We start from the raw sequence: 15,122 nt of genomic DNA, 5'->3' as shown, positions 1-15,122 counted from the left end.
GAGTTAAAGGAGCAACTTTTGCTGAAGGAAACGAATGTAAGTGATTTGAAAAAAAGGTTATCTGAGGTTGAGACTGATTTGAAAGCGGAAAAAGAATGTCATGAAGAGATTTCTAGTTTGCTGAAGAAAAAAGAAAATGACTTGACGAGTTTGAGTGATCAAGTTATCGAGGTGTCGGCGAAGATGAAAGAGCTTGAGAGTCGTAAGGAAGGTGATATTTTGGATGCTTTTGCTGAGGGGTTTCAACGAGCTGTTAATCAAGCAAGGTTTCTGTTTCCGGATGAAGATTTTTCAGCTATGGATCCTGGCAAGATAATTCGGATGGTAAACTCGTCGATGACGAAGAGACTGGTGAGGAGGGAGACGATAATTTGGTTGACTGATATTTTCTTTGTGTAGCTTTAGTAACTTGCTTTTTGTTGCATATCTGAAAGGTTTAACTGTTCAAAGCAAAAATTTGGTTTCTTTTGCTGAACATTAGTATTTTGTACTTAAGTACTTATTTGTGAAAAACTGCTTTGATTAGGGTTGTCTGTTTCCCAATCATGTATTTTGTTGCCCTTAGATGGCTTGAATGACAGTTATGGTTATGTTATTTGCGCATTCGTTATTGTAGTAATGCGACTTTAGATATCATCGGTTTCTCCTTTAAAGGAGTGTATCGTTGCGTGGAATAAGTCCCTTTCGGGGAATGAGTGATCTGCTTAATGAGTGTGTATGAAATAAAATAAAAATTACATTTTATAAACAGCAGTACCTGTAAAATATCTTAATTGTTCAAGGTAAGCCAGCCTCATTAAAACCTTCACGAGCAAAAACCCTTTGGAAAAAATTCTCATGGTAGGAAAAAGAGTACTGGGCTGCTGTTTTACTAACTGTAATATCGCTTCAGGGACCCGACGTTCCATGTGCTAGGGAGTTTAGTGCCATTTATGTCTTCCAACTTGTATGCTCCTCTGCCGAGGACTTCGGATATTCTGTACGGACCATCCCATGCTGTGGCGAGCTTCCCATGGGAGGGAGGTCGGCGAGCTTGCTCTGTTTTTCTGAGTACTAAATCACCAGTGCTGAAGGATCTTGGGATCACCTTTTGCCCATATCGTCGGCTAAGTTGCTGCTGTAATGCTCGGTGCCGAATGGCTGCTGTTTCTCGTATTTCTTCGATTAAGTCGAGCTCTGTTTGCCGAGCTTGATCGTGTTCTTTAGCTAACGTCCGCATTGAGCCCTGTGACACTTCTATAGGGATCATGGCTTCAGATCCATAGACCAAACGAAATGGGGTTTCCTTTGTTGTTGAATGAGCTGTAGTATTATACGCCCATAATACTTCTGGGACAAGCTCGGCCCATAACCCTTTTGCACTGTCGAGCTTTTTTCGCAAAGCCTGGAGAATGACCTTATTAGCAGCTTCTGCTAACCCATTGGACTGTGGATGTTCGACGGAAGAAAAATGTTGTTTTATTTTTAGATTCTGCAAAAAAGCTTTAAAACTTTGGTCGATAAACTGACGACCATTGTCAGTTGTAATGTGACTTGGTATACCAAATCTGCATATTATGCTTTTCCAAACGAAGCTTATCATTTGTGCTGATGTGATTTTTGCTAAAGGTTGTGCCTCGATCCATTTGGAAAAATAATCAATTGCAACTACCAAATATTTTACATGTCTTGGAGCAGTAGGGAATGGTCCTAGAATATCTATTCCCCATTTGTCAAATGGCCAGCTTACCGTTGAATGATGAAGATGCTCTGCTGGTAGATGAATGGTCGGCGAATGCTTCTGACAATTATCGCATGTTCTGACCTTGTGTTTGCTATCTTCCCATATCGTTGGCCAGTAAAAGCCGGCTCGAAGAATTTTCTGTGACAGGCTTCGAGCTCCAGAGTGTATTCCACAAATGCCTTCGTGAGCCTCGGATAAGACAAGGTCGGCCTCTACCCTGTTCAAACATTTTAACAAAGGTCGAGAGTATCCTCGCCTATACAGATTATCATTTAACAATGTATAATAGGAGGCTTGTCTTCTGAATTTGCCTTTATTTTCAATATCTTTCGGAATGGATCCAGAACGGAGGTACTGAATGTAAGGGTGTTGCCAACTATCTTTATTAACTATGTTTAGAACATTAAGTGCATCAATGCTCAGCTTATCTAGAGTTGACTGTAAAATAGTAGTGGTGTGGGCTTGTGTGGTTGCTAATTTTGACAAAATATCCGCCCTATGGTTTTGCTCCCTAGGTATGTGAATAATGTGGATTGTTGAAAAATTTTTTAGTAGTTGTTGGACAATATCCAAGTACTTCAATAAGATCGGGTCTTTTGTTTGAAAACTGTGGTTCACCTGTTGAACGACTAATAATGAATCGCAGTAAACTTTTAAATTATCGATATGTAAATCGGTGGCTAACCTGAGCCCTGCTATGAGGGCCTCGTATTCGGACTGGTTATTGCTGGCCTTGAATGAAAATCTGAGGGAATGCTCGAGCACTATGCCATCCGAGCTTTCGAGTAGTATTCCAGCGCCAGCGCCTTGAGGATTGGAAGCTCCGTCTACGAACAAGGTCCACCTTGGACCTGATGCGTCTGACCATGGTTCCGTGAGCTCGGCAACAAAGTCAACTAGGTATTGGGACTTGATCGACCCTCTTGGCTGATATTGAATGTCAAATTCCGACAACTCAATGGCCCATTTAATTAGTCTTCCTGCCAGCTCGGGTTTCGAAAGAACCTGCCGTAAAGGTTGTCCCGTTCTGACGATGATCGTGTGGCTCTGGAAATATGGTCGGAGGCGTCTTGATGAGAATACTAGGGCTAAGGCGAGCTTTTCCAACCTTGGGTAGCGAAGTTCGGCGTTCTGTAAGGACTTGCTCACAAAATAGACTGGCTGTTGGTTCTTATCTGTTTCTGTTACAAGAGCAGAACTAATGGCAACATCAGTAATAGACAAATATATGTATAATGGCTCGCCGGACTTTGGTTTTTGTAAAACAGGGGGTTTTGAAAGAAATTCTTTTAAGCTTTTGAAAGCCATTTCACAATCTTGGTTCCATTCAAAGTGTTTTGCTTTCTTTTTCAAACATTGGAAAAAATTTGAGGATTTAGGTGCTAAACATGGTAAAAATCTAGATAGGGCGGCTAATCGTCCTGTTAGCCTTTGAACCTCCTTTACTGTGGATGGACTTTGCATGCCGAGTATTGCTTGACATTTCTCTGGATTTGCTTCAATTCCTCGGCTAGTAAGGATGAATCCGAGGAACTTTCCTCCCTGAACTCCGAAGGCGCACTTTTCTGGATTTAACCTCATATTGTATCGTCGGATTTGTCCGAAGATTTCGGCTAGGTCTTGGATATGAGAGTCGCCGAGCTTTGTTTTGGCGACCATGTCATCAACGTAAACCTCTATATTCCGGCCTATTTGCTGCTGGAAGATCTTATTCATCAACCGTTGATATGTGGCTCCTGCATTCTTTAGACCAAAAGGCATAACATTATAGTAGTAATTACCATTCTCAGTTATGAAAGCCGTTTTTTCCTGGTCTGTTGAGTGCATAAGGATCTGGTTATAACCAGAATATGCGTCCATAAAGCTTAAAGTACCGTAGCCACAAGAGTTATCAACCAGGGTATCAATACAAGGTAGGGGTAGGCATCTTTAGGACATGCTTTATTTAAATCAGTAAAATCGACGCACATGCGCCACTTACCATTATTTTTTCTTACCATAACCATATTGGTTAGCCATGCGGTGAATCTGATTTCTCTGATGAAGTTGGCGTCGATGAGTTTTTTCACCTCGGCGATTGATGCTTGTCGCTTTTCAGTGCCGAGGTTTCTTTTTTTCTGGGAGATCGGCCGAGCTGTTGGATTTAATGCCAATTTGTGTGTTATAACAGACGGATCTATTCCTGGCATATCAGCAGAGGTCCATGCGAATAGGTCGGCATTCTCCTGTAGGAAACTTGCAAGGCTTTTCCTGTCCTCTGTATTCATGGAAGTGCCCACAAAAGTAAATTTCATTGGATCATCATTTAGAGTAATCTTTGCTAACTCCTCATTTGGCATAGGCCGATCTTCGAAGTCAGCGCGGGGGTCAAGTTCGGCTGGTGTTATCTGTTCGGACATTATGGAGTTGATATGAGATTGTCCGACTTTTTTGAATGGCTTTAAGCTCGTGTTGTAGCATTGCCGAGCTTCCTGGAGATCTCCGTGAATTGTAGCTATAACATTGTCCTGCACAGGAAACTTGACGTAAAGGTGAACAGTAGATACGATTGCAGCAAATTTATTTAAAAAGGGTCTGCCTAAAATGACATTATAAGGGCTAAAACAGTCGACTACAAGATACTGAATATCTTGTGTCTTATATAGTGGTTGCTCACCGAGTGTGGTTTATAACCACACTGATCCCAGTACAGGAACTCGTTCTCCTGAAAATCTGACCAGGTCTCCCAGGTATGGCTGCATAATATTGTTGCTCGGCTTCATCTTTTCGAAGGTGGTGAAAAATAAGACATCTGCACTGCTTCCTGGGTCGAGTAAAACCTTTCTTACTATCAGGTCTCCTAACTGAATGGAGATGACAACAGGGTCATCTAGGTTGGTATCAACACCGTTAAAGTCGGTTGATCTGAAAGTCACTTCTGGGACATTCGTCAGTGGCTGAGGATTGCTTGGGGCATCCGTTACTGCCAGCATGGTTCTGTAAGTACGTCTTCGGGCTGAGCTTGTGTGTCCTCCTCCAGCGTAGCCCCCTGAAATACAGTTTATTACTCCTCTAGGTTGGGCCGGTGCCTTTTCCTTTCCTTTTGAGGATGCGCCAGCTGTTGATGTATCTGGGGCGGGGCTAGTGTTCTTCTGGATATGCCCTGCAATAAATTTGTCGAGATGCCCCTGCCTTGCTAGTCGCCTGGGTCGAGTAAAACCTTTCTTACTATCAGGTCTCCTAACTGAATGGAGATGACAACAGGGTCATCTAGGTTGGTATCAACACCGTTAAAGTCGGTTGACCTGAAAGTCACTTCTGGGACATTCGTCAGTGGCTGAGGATTGCTTGGGGAATCCGTTACTGCCAGCATGGTTCTGTAAGTACGTTTTTGGGCTGAGCTTGTGTGTCCTCCTCCAGCGTAGCCCCCTGAAATACAGTTTATTACTCCTCTAGGTTGGGCCGGTGCCTTTTCCTTTCCTTTTGAGGATGCGCCAGCTGTTGATGTATCTGGGGCGGGGCTAGTGTTCTTCTGGATATGCCCTGCAATAAATTTGTCGAGATGCCCCTGTCTTGCTAGTCGTTCAAGGAGATCTTTAGCAATGACACATTCGTCGGTGGTGTGTCCGTGCTTCTGGTGAAAAGTACAATACTTCGATCTGTCGATGCTCTTTGATTCTGGATAATTGCCGGCTTTGCGAGGAGGCTTAATTAGTTTAGAGTTCAATATCTCCTTGATAATATCATCCCTTTTTGTGTTGAATTGAGTGTATGGGTCATAACGAGGGACCGGCTTAAATGCTTTTTTGCTATCTCGGGGCTTATCGTCATCTTTGCTTGTGGTTGACCTTTATGTCCTCCTTGCTTGCCTGAGTTCTTCGACATCAATCTGACCTTTGGCCTTTTCACGAAACTCGGCTAAAGTTTTGGGATTTGTCACAGCGATAGTTTCCTGAAATTTGCCAGGGCGGAGGCCGCTTTTTATGGCGTGGAGATGAACTTCTGGATGGAGGTCGGGGATCCTCATGGCGACCTTTGTAAAGCGGGTGATATAATCCTTCAGGCTTTCTTGTGCTCCCTGCCTTATGGTCGTCAAATAGTCAGAATCGTGTAGATATATTGCGGACGCTGCAAAATGGTCTTCAAATTGGGCAGCCAACTCCTGAAAACGGGATATCGAATCTGCAGGCAAAGAGCAAAACCAGTCAAGTGCAGGACCGTCTAAAAAAGATGGAAAACATCGACAAAGAATTGGATCGGATGCACCGTTAACAATCATAATAGATCGGAATTTTTTGACATGCTGCTTTGGGTCGCCCAATCCGTCATATGGGGTTAAAGTTGTCGGCAGAGTGAATTGTCTGGGGAGATGGAAGTTCATTATATCTGCTGTAAATGGTCCCGCCGAGTTGTCAGGTTGTTCTTCCTCGTTATCAGGCTGAGCTTCATCATTCTGTTGATTTCCTTCGTTGTCGCTTTGTGGTGTCTCAGAAACATGAGTCCGTTCGTTGTTCTCATGATCATGGTTATGGTGCTCTAAGCGAGCTTGCACTAACTGCGCAATTTGGCTTTGCATTCTCTGGTTGTCCTCCGCCATTCGCTGGTTTGCTTGTTGAAGCTCAGTCACCATCCTCAAAAGTTCGGATGAAGTGGGCGGGGGAGCATCAGCCATGAGAGTGCGTGGAGATCTTGGGGCTTACCGCAAATGATGTTTCAAATTTTTTCGGCCCCACGGTGGGCGCCAATGTTCTTACCAGCTTGAGCCGAGGTATAAGTCGTCCTTCTGGTAAGGTCGGCAAACTTCTAAGGCGCGATCCAAACTTCGTCGGCAAAGGAAGAGTGGGAGAGGTGGGTACCTGCAAAGGCACTCCGACGCTCAAGTCAATAAGAGAATATATATGAAGACTTTTTCTTAGAGAGATTGCATACCTCTTTTGTTCCTGTCTCTTGCTTTTATATTTGTTCGGATAGGGATGACTGTTGTTTCTAGGTCGTAACGTCTGGGGAGAAAATTAATCATATGTCCGACGTTATGTAAAACTGTTTACTGTTTGACTATTTTTATGAATAATTTTTTTTGTATATAATAAAATAGAGACAATAATTAGAAGGAAATAGTAGAAAATTGATGGGAATGATCTGCTGCACATTATTAAAGTGAAATATATACATACATGTGAATGCAATCCACCAATGCATGGTATTTTATTTAGCTTCTAAATCAGGTGGGTGCAGGATTTGGGATTTGTATTTACTTTAATTAGCATATATGGAAATCAGTAACGAATAATCTACATTCAGATGTGACAGCGCGAAATATCTATCTCTATCTTTGAATTTAATTTGTTCTTTATTATCTAATCAAAGAAATAGTATTGTTGCTTATTCATCACTTTGTAAAATTAAATCAACCTACCAACTTGACGGTTTGACAAGCTGTATATGTAGGTAATGGTAGCTTAATCCTCACTCGTTCAAATTTCAATACATTCACTAAGAATCTAATGTTTTCAACCAATAAAAATTATCAGTATTTTTATTCTTACAGATAAAAAAATAAAACATATGAATCATGGATATTATGAGAAATTAATTTAATCAAATCATTTTAATTTTAAAATAATATAATTAATAAACTAGAAATTATAAGATAATTTAGTTTATAAGCAAGATTATTTTGGGTGTGTATTTAGTATTAACTTTTTATTTAATAAATTAACTAAGATATATAAATTAAGAGGCATGCTACACATACAAGTCTTTTTGACTTATAAGTCTTACAAGTTGGCACAAGTCCAATAAAATACACGCATTACACTCTCACATTCAAGAGTAAATAAACGCACGGTATTCAACCACTTCCTGTTTCTAAAGCACGTTACTCACCATGCATTATGAACGACTCTTCTTCTTCTTCCATAAAAACGATTTTTTTTGCCAAATTTAAAGATAATGGAACTTCAGAAATACACTGGAAGGGTGCAGAAATTATAACACAATACAATAGACAGTAAGCAGTGATAAATGCCTCAAAATTGCAGTGAAATTGTATTAATAAGTGTAGGGATTAAGTGACAGAACATAAGTAAGAGAGGGAAGAGAGTAAGACAATTTTTATAAAGCTATAACAATGGAATTATTGAGGCAAATAAAAAGGGTAGCAGCTATGATGTCCTACTTGAACCTGCGAGAGGAAGAGAGGAGAGACTATAAGAGGGAAAGAAGGTAGAAATGAGATATGAGAATTCAGAAAGGAGAGAGACAAATACCACAATCTTCTACTACATATGATTCTCCCATTTCCTACTAATAGTGCGTCTTCTGCTACTGCGTCTCACACCCTGTACATTCGGACCATGCTCCACGTGTCCACTTTCTCTAACTAACTCTGTCCCCTTATGGTCATTTTGCCTCACTATTTTGTTTCCCCTTTTTGCTAATGCTCCTTTATTCGTTACATTACCCCGCTCTTTAACTTCAACCTTGTCCTCAAGGTTGAAATCTGGGTAAGCTTGGAGAAATTCTGCTACATCCTCCCATGTCCTCTCTGCACCTGTACCTTGTCCCCATTGTATCTGCAATTGCTGCACTTCTTGGCCATGTTTCAAGATGACTCGGCGGTCCACAATGGTATGCGGACTGAGAATAGGGCCTTCTTCACTCGACCGGAGTGGCAGTGGCAAGTATTATTCATGTTTCTCGCCCCTGAATTTCTTGAGGGCAGAAATATGAAACACATTGTGGATTTTGGCCTCGGCTGGTAACTCTAGGCGGTAAGCTACTGAACTTAACTTTCTGCAGATGGGAAAGGGTCCAAAATAACGCATTCCCAACTTTTGGCTGTGACGTAATGCAACCGAGTTCTGCCTGTATGGCTGGAGCTTAACCAATACTAAGTCTCCTTCTTCAAATTCAACGAATCGCTGATGCTTGTCAGCTTGAGTCTTCATGAATTGTTGAGAGCGTAATAAGGTAGATTTAAGTTGCTCAATCAATTTATCCCGAGTTAACAATAGTTCTTGTAATGGAAGTTCATCCCCTGCTGAAATTTCATATCTAACCAAGGAAGGAGGGTCATGTCCGTATAAAGCTTTGAATGGGGTCATCTTTATGCTGTTGTGATAAGTGGAATTGTACTAAAATTGTGCCCAAGGAAGCATGTCAAGCCAGCGCTTGGGATTCTCAAAACAAAAGCAACGAAGGTACATTTTCAAAGTCTTGTTCAAGACTTCACTTTGTCTGTCCGTTTGCGGGTGATAGGCTGAGCTCATCGCTAAAGTGGTTCCTTGAGCTGGGAACAATTGCTGCCAAAATTTACTAATAAATACTTTATCACGATCGGAGACAATCGACTTGGGAAAACCATGGAGTTTAACAATGTGCTTGATGAAGGCATCAGAAACTGTCTTGCTATCAAAATCACGACGCAGAGCAATGAAATGGGCGAATTTGGTGAATCTATCAATCACAATCATGATCATCGAGTATCCTTGAGAAGGAGGTAAGGATATAATAAAATCCATGCATATGTCATCCCATACCTGGTGGGGAATAGGGAAGGGATGCAACAGTCCTGCTGACTTGGTAGTTTCAGCCTTAGCTTGCTGACATATCAAGCAATTCTGGACATAATTTCGAATGTCATTATGCATATTTGGCCAGTAGAATGAGGAACGGATCCGATCAAGAGTTTTAGCGATACTAGAATGTCCCCCGCCCAGACTATTATGGTGCTCATGAAGGATAAGAGGAATGAGGCTGCTGTTTATAGGGAGCAATACTCTATCCTTCCATAATAGAATACCATTTCGGACCGTATAGTGTGGATCAACCTGCCTGTTTTGAAGGCATTGCTGCCACAATTCTTGTAATTGTGCATCTGCCTCAATTTCCGATTTAAGAGTCCCCATCCATTCAGCATTAGGACGAGACCAAGTTGTAAAAAAGCATCGTGACAGGGCATCAGCAACTGCATTTTCCTACCCCGATTTGTACTGTATCTCATAATCATACTCCAGAAGCTTGTGGAGCCACTTTTGTTGCTCAGGTGTATGTAGAGTTTGATCAACCAATGCCTTCAAACTCTGCTGGTCAGTACGAATTATGAATATTTTCCCAGCAAATAATGCCGAAACTTTGCTACAGCTTCCGTAATTGCATAGAACTCCCTAACATAAGCTTATTGTTTCTGCAGCGAAGGAGACAACTTCTTTGAGAAGAAGGCTATAGGATGCTTTTCTTGAATCAATACAGCACCAACCCTTGTCCATGAGGCATCAGTCTTGACTTCAAAGGGTAGCTCAAAATTTGGAAGAGCTAAAACAGGTTTAGATGTAATGGCAGCCTTCAATTTGTTAAAAGCTATTGTGGCTCCCTCATCCCAAGAAAAGGTATCTTTATGCAGTAATTCAGTAAGAGGACTAGCTATGGAGGCATAGTGACGAATGAATCGACGGTAGTACCCAGTTAAATCCAAAAATCCTCTCAGTTATTTCACATTGGTTGGTTGAGGCCACTCCATAATAGCTTGAACCTTGGCTTTCTCCATGTGAACGCCACTGTCTGAGATAGTATGCCCTAAATAATCAATTTCATTGGTTCCAAAGGAGCACTTTGAGAGCTTAGCAAAAAGGCATTTCTGTTGCAATAACTTTAACACAGTCTCTAAGTGCTGTAAATGTAAAGTAAAGGAAGGGCTATAAACAAGAATGTCATCGAAAAAAAACCAACACAAATTTACGCAAGTAAGGCCGGAACACATCATTCATCAAGTTCTGAAATGTTGCTGGGGCATTAGTGGGGCCAAACAGCATGACCAGCCATTCGTAAAGGCCTTGGTGAGTGCGGAAGGCTGTTTTGTATCTATCCTCAGGGCTGACCATAATTTGGTGGTAACCAGAACGAAGATCAAGCTTGGAGAAAATGGAGGCGCCAAACAGCTCATCAAGTAATTCATCAACCGTAGGAATTGGAAAACTATCCTTAATGGTGATATTGTTTAACGCTCTATAGTCTGTACAGAAGCGCCATGTACCATCTTTCTTTTTGACTAGTAATATTGGAGAGAAAAAGGGACTTCGGCTTGGTTGAATAATCCCGTCGTGAAGCATTTGTTGGACCATCAATTCTATCTGGGCTTTTTGACTGTGAGGGTAGCGGTAGGGTCTCACCTTAACAGGTTCAGCACCCTTGATTAGAGGAATACAGTGATTATGACGGCACTGTGGTGGTAGGCCTGAAGGTTGCGCAAACACCCCAGCATATGAGTGCAGCAATTTCGTCAATTCCGGGTGTATGTCGTCAGGCAGAGACAAGGAAGAATGAGCAGCTTCAACCTGAGGCTGCAGCTGCAATGTGAAAGCCTCAGCAATAGAATTGGTATGCACAAATCTCCTGATGTGGTGGAATTCTGCCTGAGCTATAGCATTGGTCTTCTCCCCATGTACCGTAATCAAACTACCCTCATGCATGAATCGAATATAAGCTGCTTCATAGTCCACAATATGGGCTCTCAATCGTTTCAACCAAGCGGTTCCAATGACGAGATCACCACCAGCAACATTTAAAACAAATACATCAGGGACCAGCACTTTATAACCCTGCAATGTCACTTCTAGCAAAGGGATGCAACCTTCAACCTGCATAATGTCAAAATTTCCCACTACAACTTGGACTCCCGGAGCTGGCTCGATGGAGAGATTCAAAAATTTTGCAATCCGCAGTTGGATGAAGCAATCGGAGCTCCCACCATCAATGAGTGCTTGGATTTCTAGCTCACCAATGTGAGCATTGATTCGAATAGTGGAGTGACCCGACGTGCCATGCATGGCATTGTAAGAGAGATGATGGTCTATCACCTCTGCATCCAGCTGTTGTAAATGTTCTCCTTCAGACACAATTATGTCCTCACTATTCACCATTACATTTACCTCATCATTCTCAACTTGCATAAGCATGAATTGCCGATTCGAGCACTTATGAGCAGCTGTGAATTTGTCATCACATCAATAACAAAGACCTTTCTCTCGTTTACTCTGAATCTCTGCCGGAGACACATGGCGAATGGGGTTCTTAGGTGGTGGGAGAGCTGGCTTCTGAAATGGTGTAGGAAGCAGGGGAGGCAAGCTGTTCCGTTGAAAGGCACGCGCAGGTGTTGAGGAGCCGTGCGATGGAGACTTAGAGGTTGCCGGACCTGAAGTGTGCCGCGGAGATGTCGAAAACTTGTCTTCATAGAGCCTAGCCAAGCTTACGGCACGCATCAGTGAGGGTGGACATTGAGCTTTTACCTCACGTCTAATATCGGCTCGGAGACCGCTAATGAAACAGTCACATAACGCTTCAGCAGATTTGATATGAGTTCGATTAGCAAGAGCTACGAATTCAGCGTAAAAGTCACTTATGGAACCCTGTTCTTGCAGCTTGAACAGAAGCTCCCTGGGAAACTCAAATAAGGAAGGGCCAAACTCTAATTCAATAGCACGCTTGAGCTGCGTCTATGAACGAAACTGAGCGGAGCGTTGTGACATCTGAAACCACGGAATCGCAGAGCCAGTCATGTGCATCGCAGCAAGGCCAATTTGCTCTTCCGGAGGTACTCTAAAGAATTCAAAATACTGATATGCGGAGAAAATCTAACTCAACGCATCATTACCGTCAAATTTAGGAAGATCGAAGCTCACCCTTCGGGGCTGTGACCAAGGACGCGAGTGTTGTCGGGACCGATCGGAGAGGAGCTGAGTGAGGGACGACTGAATCGCCTCGAATTTCACATTCGTCGCCTCTTGCGCTCGAGCACGTTCTACTCTGTTTTCCTCAGCCACAATTTCTATCATTTGAGACAAACGCTTCAATTCCGCTTCCATCGTCTTCATGCAAGTGTTTTCCGCCATGGCCAATGAAAGCACCAAATGGAAGGGTGCAGAAATTATAACACAATGCAATAGACAATAAGCAGTGGTAAATGCCTCAAAATTACAGTGAAATTGTATTAATAAGTGTAGGGATTAAGTGACAGAACATAAGCAAGAGAGGGAAGAGAGTAAGACAGTTTTTATAAAGCTATAACAATGGAATTATTGGGGCAAATAAAAAAGGTAGCAGCTATGATGTCCTGCTTGAACCTGCGAGAGGAAGAGAGGAGAGACTATAAGAAGGAAAGAAGGTAGAAAAGAGATATGAGAATTCAGAAAGGAGACAAATACCACAATCTTCTACTGCACATGATTCTCTCATTTCCTACTAATATTGCGTCTTCTGCTACTGCGTCTCACACCCTGTACATTCAAACCATGCTCCATGTGTCCACTTTCTTTAACTAACTCTGCCCCCTTATGGTCATTTTGCCTCACTATTTTGTTTCCCCTTTTTGCTAATGCTCCTTTATTCATTACATACACCCAAATGATTACAGAAATACACCCAAAGGATTACAGAAATACACCCAAACGGTTACAGGAATTCACCCAAATGATTATAGAAATACACCCAAAGGATTACAGAAATACACCCAAAGAATTACAAAACTACACCCAAAGGATTTAAGAAATACACCCAAAATTCGTTGAAGTACACCTTATGCATAATTCAGAACTCTTTCTCTTTCTTTTCCTCATCTTTTGCTGCTTCTTCTTCTTCAAAAACGATTTCAGAGCTTGATGTCAAAAAACAATGGAAATCGAGAATAACGAAGAAAGAAAACAGAGAGAAAAGCACGTAAATGAAGAAGAAGAAGAGGAAGACGAGGAAGAAGAACGTGCAGCAAGAAAAAGAAGAAGAAGGAGAAAGAGAAGGCAAGAAATGAAAGAAAAAAAAAGAAGAGGAAGAAGAAGAAGAATGTGCAGCAAGAAGAAGAAGGAGGAGGAGAAAGAGAAGGCAAGAAACGAAAGAAAAGAAGAAGAAGAAGAGGAGGAAGAAGAACGGTTCGAAGCGCGTTTTGAACGTTAGTTTTAATTGGACTTGTAAGGCTTACAAGCCCTAATCGATCGCTTGTATGCGAAGAATTTCTGTTAAGAAAAAAACTATAAATGCCTCCTGACAATTACTTCAAAAGACAACGAGACCCTTAAAAAAAACTACCATTTTCAGTTTCTGATCTTTATTTTTATGGGGCTGATTAGTCCCTGTCCTAAAAAAAGTTAATATTTTTTTGGCACAGAAACTAGTCAGTCCCATAAAAATAAAAATCAAGAGTCGAAAAGGGTATTTTTTTTGTTAAGAATCTTGTTATCCCTTCGAGATCATTATCAGGATCGGATTGAATTTTCACTCTAATTAATTATACTGGTTTTAGTGCTTGCCGTGTTAATTAATTCTTTCCAATTAAGAACAGAAATTGAATCTAGAAGCTGGATTTGTTACCTACAAAATTAAAGAAGAGTGTTCAATTGATTAACCTTTTTTTGGTCTAAAGAAGAGTGTTCAATTGATTAACTAAGATATGAAAACAACTTTGTAATTATTATGTTATTCGTCGAGCCTATTTTAACATATAGTACATTCAGTTTAACAGAATACCGTATTATTATTTAGACAAATGAGAAGAAATTAATTTTCAGAAAAGAAAAAGACGCTTTTAATTTATACCCTACGATTTGTCGATGTCGTATTTTAATTGAAAACATGGGAAACCTATTCTAGTATGAAACCCCAACAACGAAAGCTTCAGACACAAATACAAAGCACCTGCAACAACTCCCTTATTTACCAACATCAATTTCCTATAATTTCTATGGATCTTTCTCCTATCACATAAATGGTTAATTATATTTTTTTAGTAATGTATATGTATATATGTATGTATTTTTTATTTATAAAATTTATCAATTTTTTAGGGTAAATTAAAGTATTATTTTGGTTTTCAACGTTTGGGCCAAATTTTAATTTAATCCGTAACATTTCAAACGTTTAATTTTGTCCCAAAAAATTTTAAACGGGTTCAATGTTATTCTACCGTTAAATTTGACACAGATAGTTAACTGAATGAGTGACATATATGTTAATAATGTTATTATTAAGTCATCTTTTTTCTTTGTGTTCGAAAAATATAACCAAAATTTTCTTGCAACATTTCATCTTTTCGATTTTTTTTATTGTAAAAAAGTTCAAAATCCTATCGATCAATCATCAACGATCTAGAATCAAAGGAAAAACTTTTAAATTGGTGATCATTGGTGGATTGATTTTACTTACGTACTGAAATCAAACGTTATTGAATCTTCAATATGCTAATTATTCATATTAAATTTAATGGTGAGATAATATTGAATTCATTTTTTTTATTGAAATAGGACGTACGAACATTTTTAAGACTGAAATAAAATATTTGAAACATTACAGACCAAATTAATACATAGCCTAAACGTAAGTTAATACTGAAAATGGCCCTTGAAATTTGACCACTGACTCAATTTAGCCCTTCAAT

General features: G+C 40.6%; 2 protein-coding genes across 2 annotated transcripts; both read right to left on the bottom strand.

The window, feature by feature from the left end:
• On the bottom strand, positions 872-4,695 carry LOC107616323. The gene is made up of 3 exons (XM_016318295.1): positions 4,414-4,695; positions 3,721-4,230; positions 872-3,556 (listed from the first exon to the last, which is right to left on the bottom strand). Exons 1-3 carry the CDS (start codon positions 4,693-4,695, stop codon positions 872-874), a joined length of 3,477 nt encoding a protein of 1,158 aa, XP_016173781.1.
• LOC107616324 lies at positions 4,899-6,374 on the bottom strand. Its single transcript, XM_016318296.1, has 2 exons — positions 5,572-6,374; positions 4,899-5,451 (listed from the first exon to the last, which is right to left on the bottom strand). The coding sequence occupies exons 1-2, from the start codon at positions 6,372-6,374 to the stop codon at positions 4,899-4,901; spliced, it is 1,356 nt and encodes a 451-aa protein (XP_016173782.1).

The sequence above is a fragment of the Arachis ipaensis genome, chromosome B09, assembly GCF_000816755.2.
Source record: "Arachis ipaensis cultivar K30076 chromosome B09, Araip1.1, whole genome shotgun sequence".
Classification (NCBI taxonomy): domain Eukaryota; kingdom Viridiplantae; phylum Streptophyta; class Magnoliopsida; order Fabales; family Fabaceae; genus Arachis; species Arachis ipaensis.
The sequence above is the reverse complement of the archived record's forward strand: the minus strand, read 5'-3'. Positions and strand labels throughout refer to the sequence as shown.

Excerpts from the sequence above, each read along its gene's own strand:
- LOC107616323 (XM_016318295.1), bottom strand. The coding sequence starts at position 4,695 with ATGCTGGCAGTAACGGATGCCCCAAGCAATCCTCAGCCACTGACGAAT. Across the intron at positions 4,231-4,413 it reads TTTCAGGAGAACGAGTTCCT|GACAATGTTATAGCTACAAT; the intron begins GTACTGGGATCA and ends TTTCCTGTGCAG. Across the intron at positions 3,557-3,720 it reads GGCTAACCAATATGGTTATG|ATCCTTATGCACTCAACAGA; the intron begins GTAAGAAAAAAT and ends GGTTATAACCAG.
- LOC107616324 (XM_016318296.1), bottom strand. The coding sequence starts at position 6,374 with ATGGCTGATGCTCCCCCGCCCACTTCATCCGAACTTTTGAGGATGGTG. Across the intron at positions 5,452-5,571 it reads ATTGATGTCGAAGAACTCAG|GGATGATATTATCAAGGAGA; the intron begins GCAAGCAAGGAG and ends CAACACAAAAAG.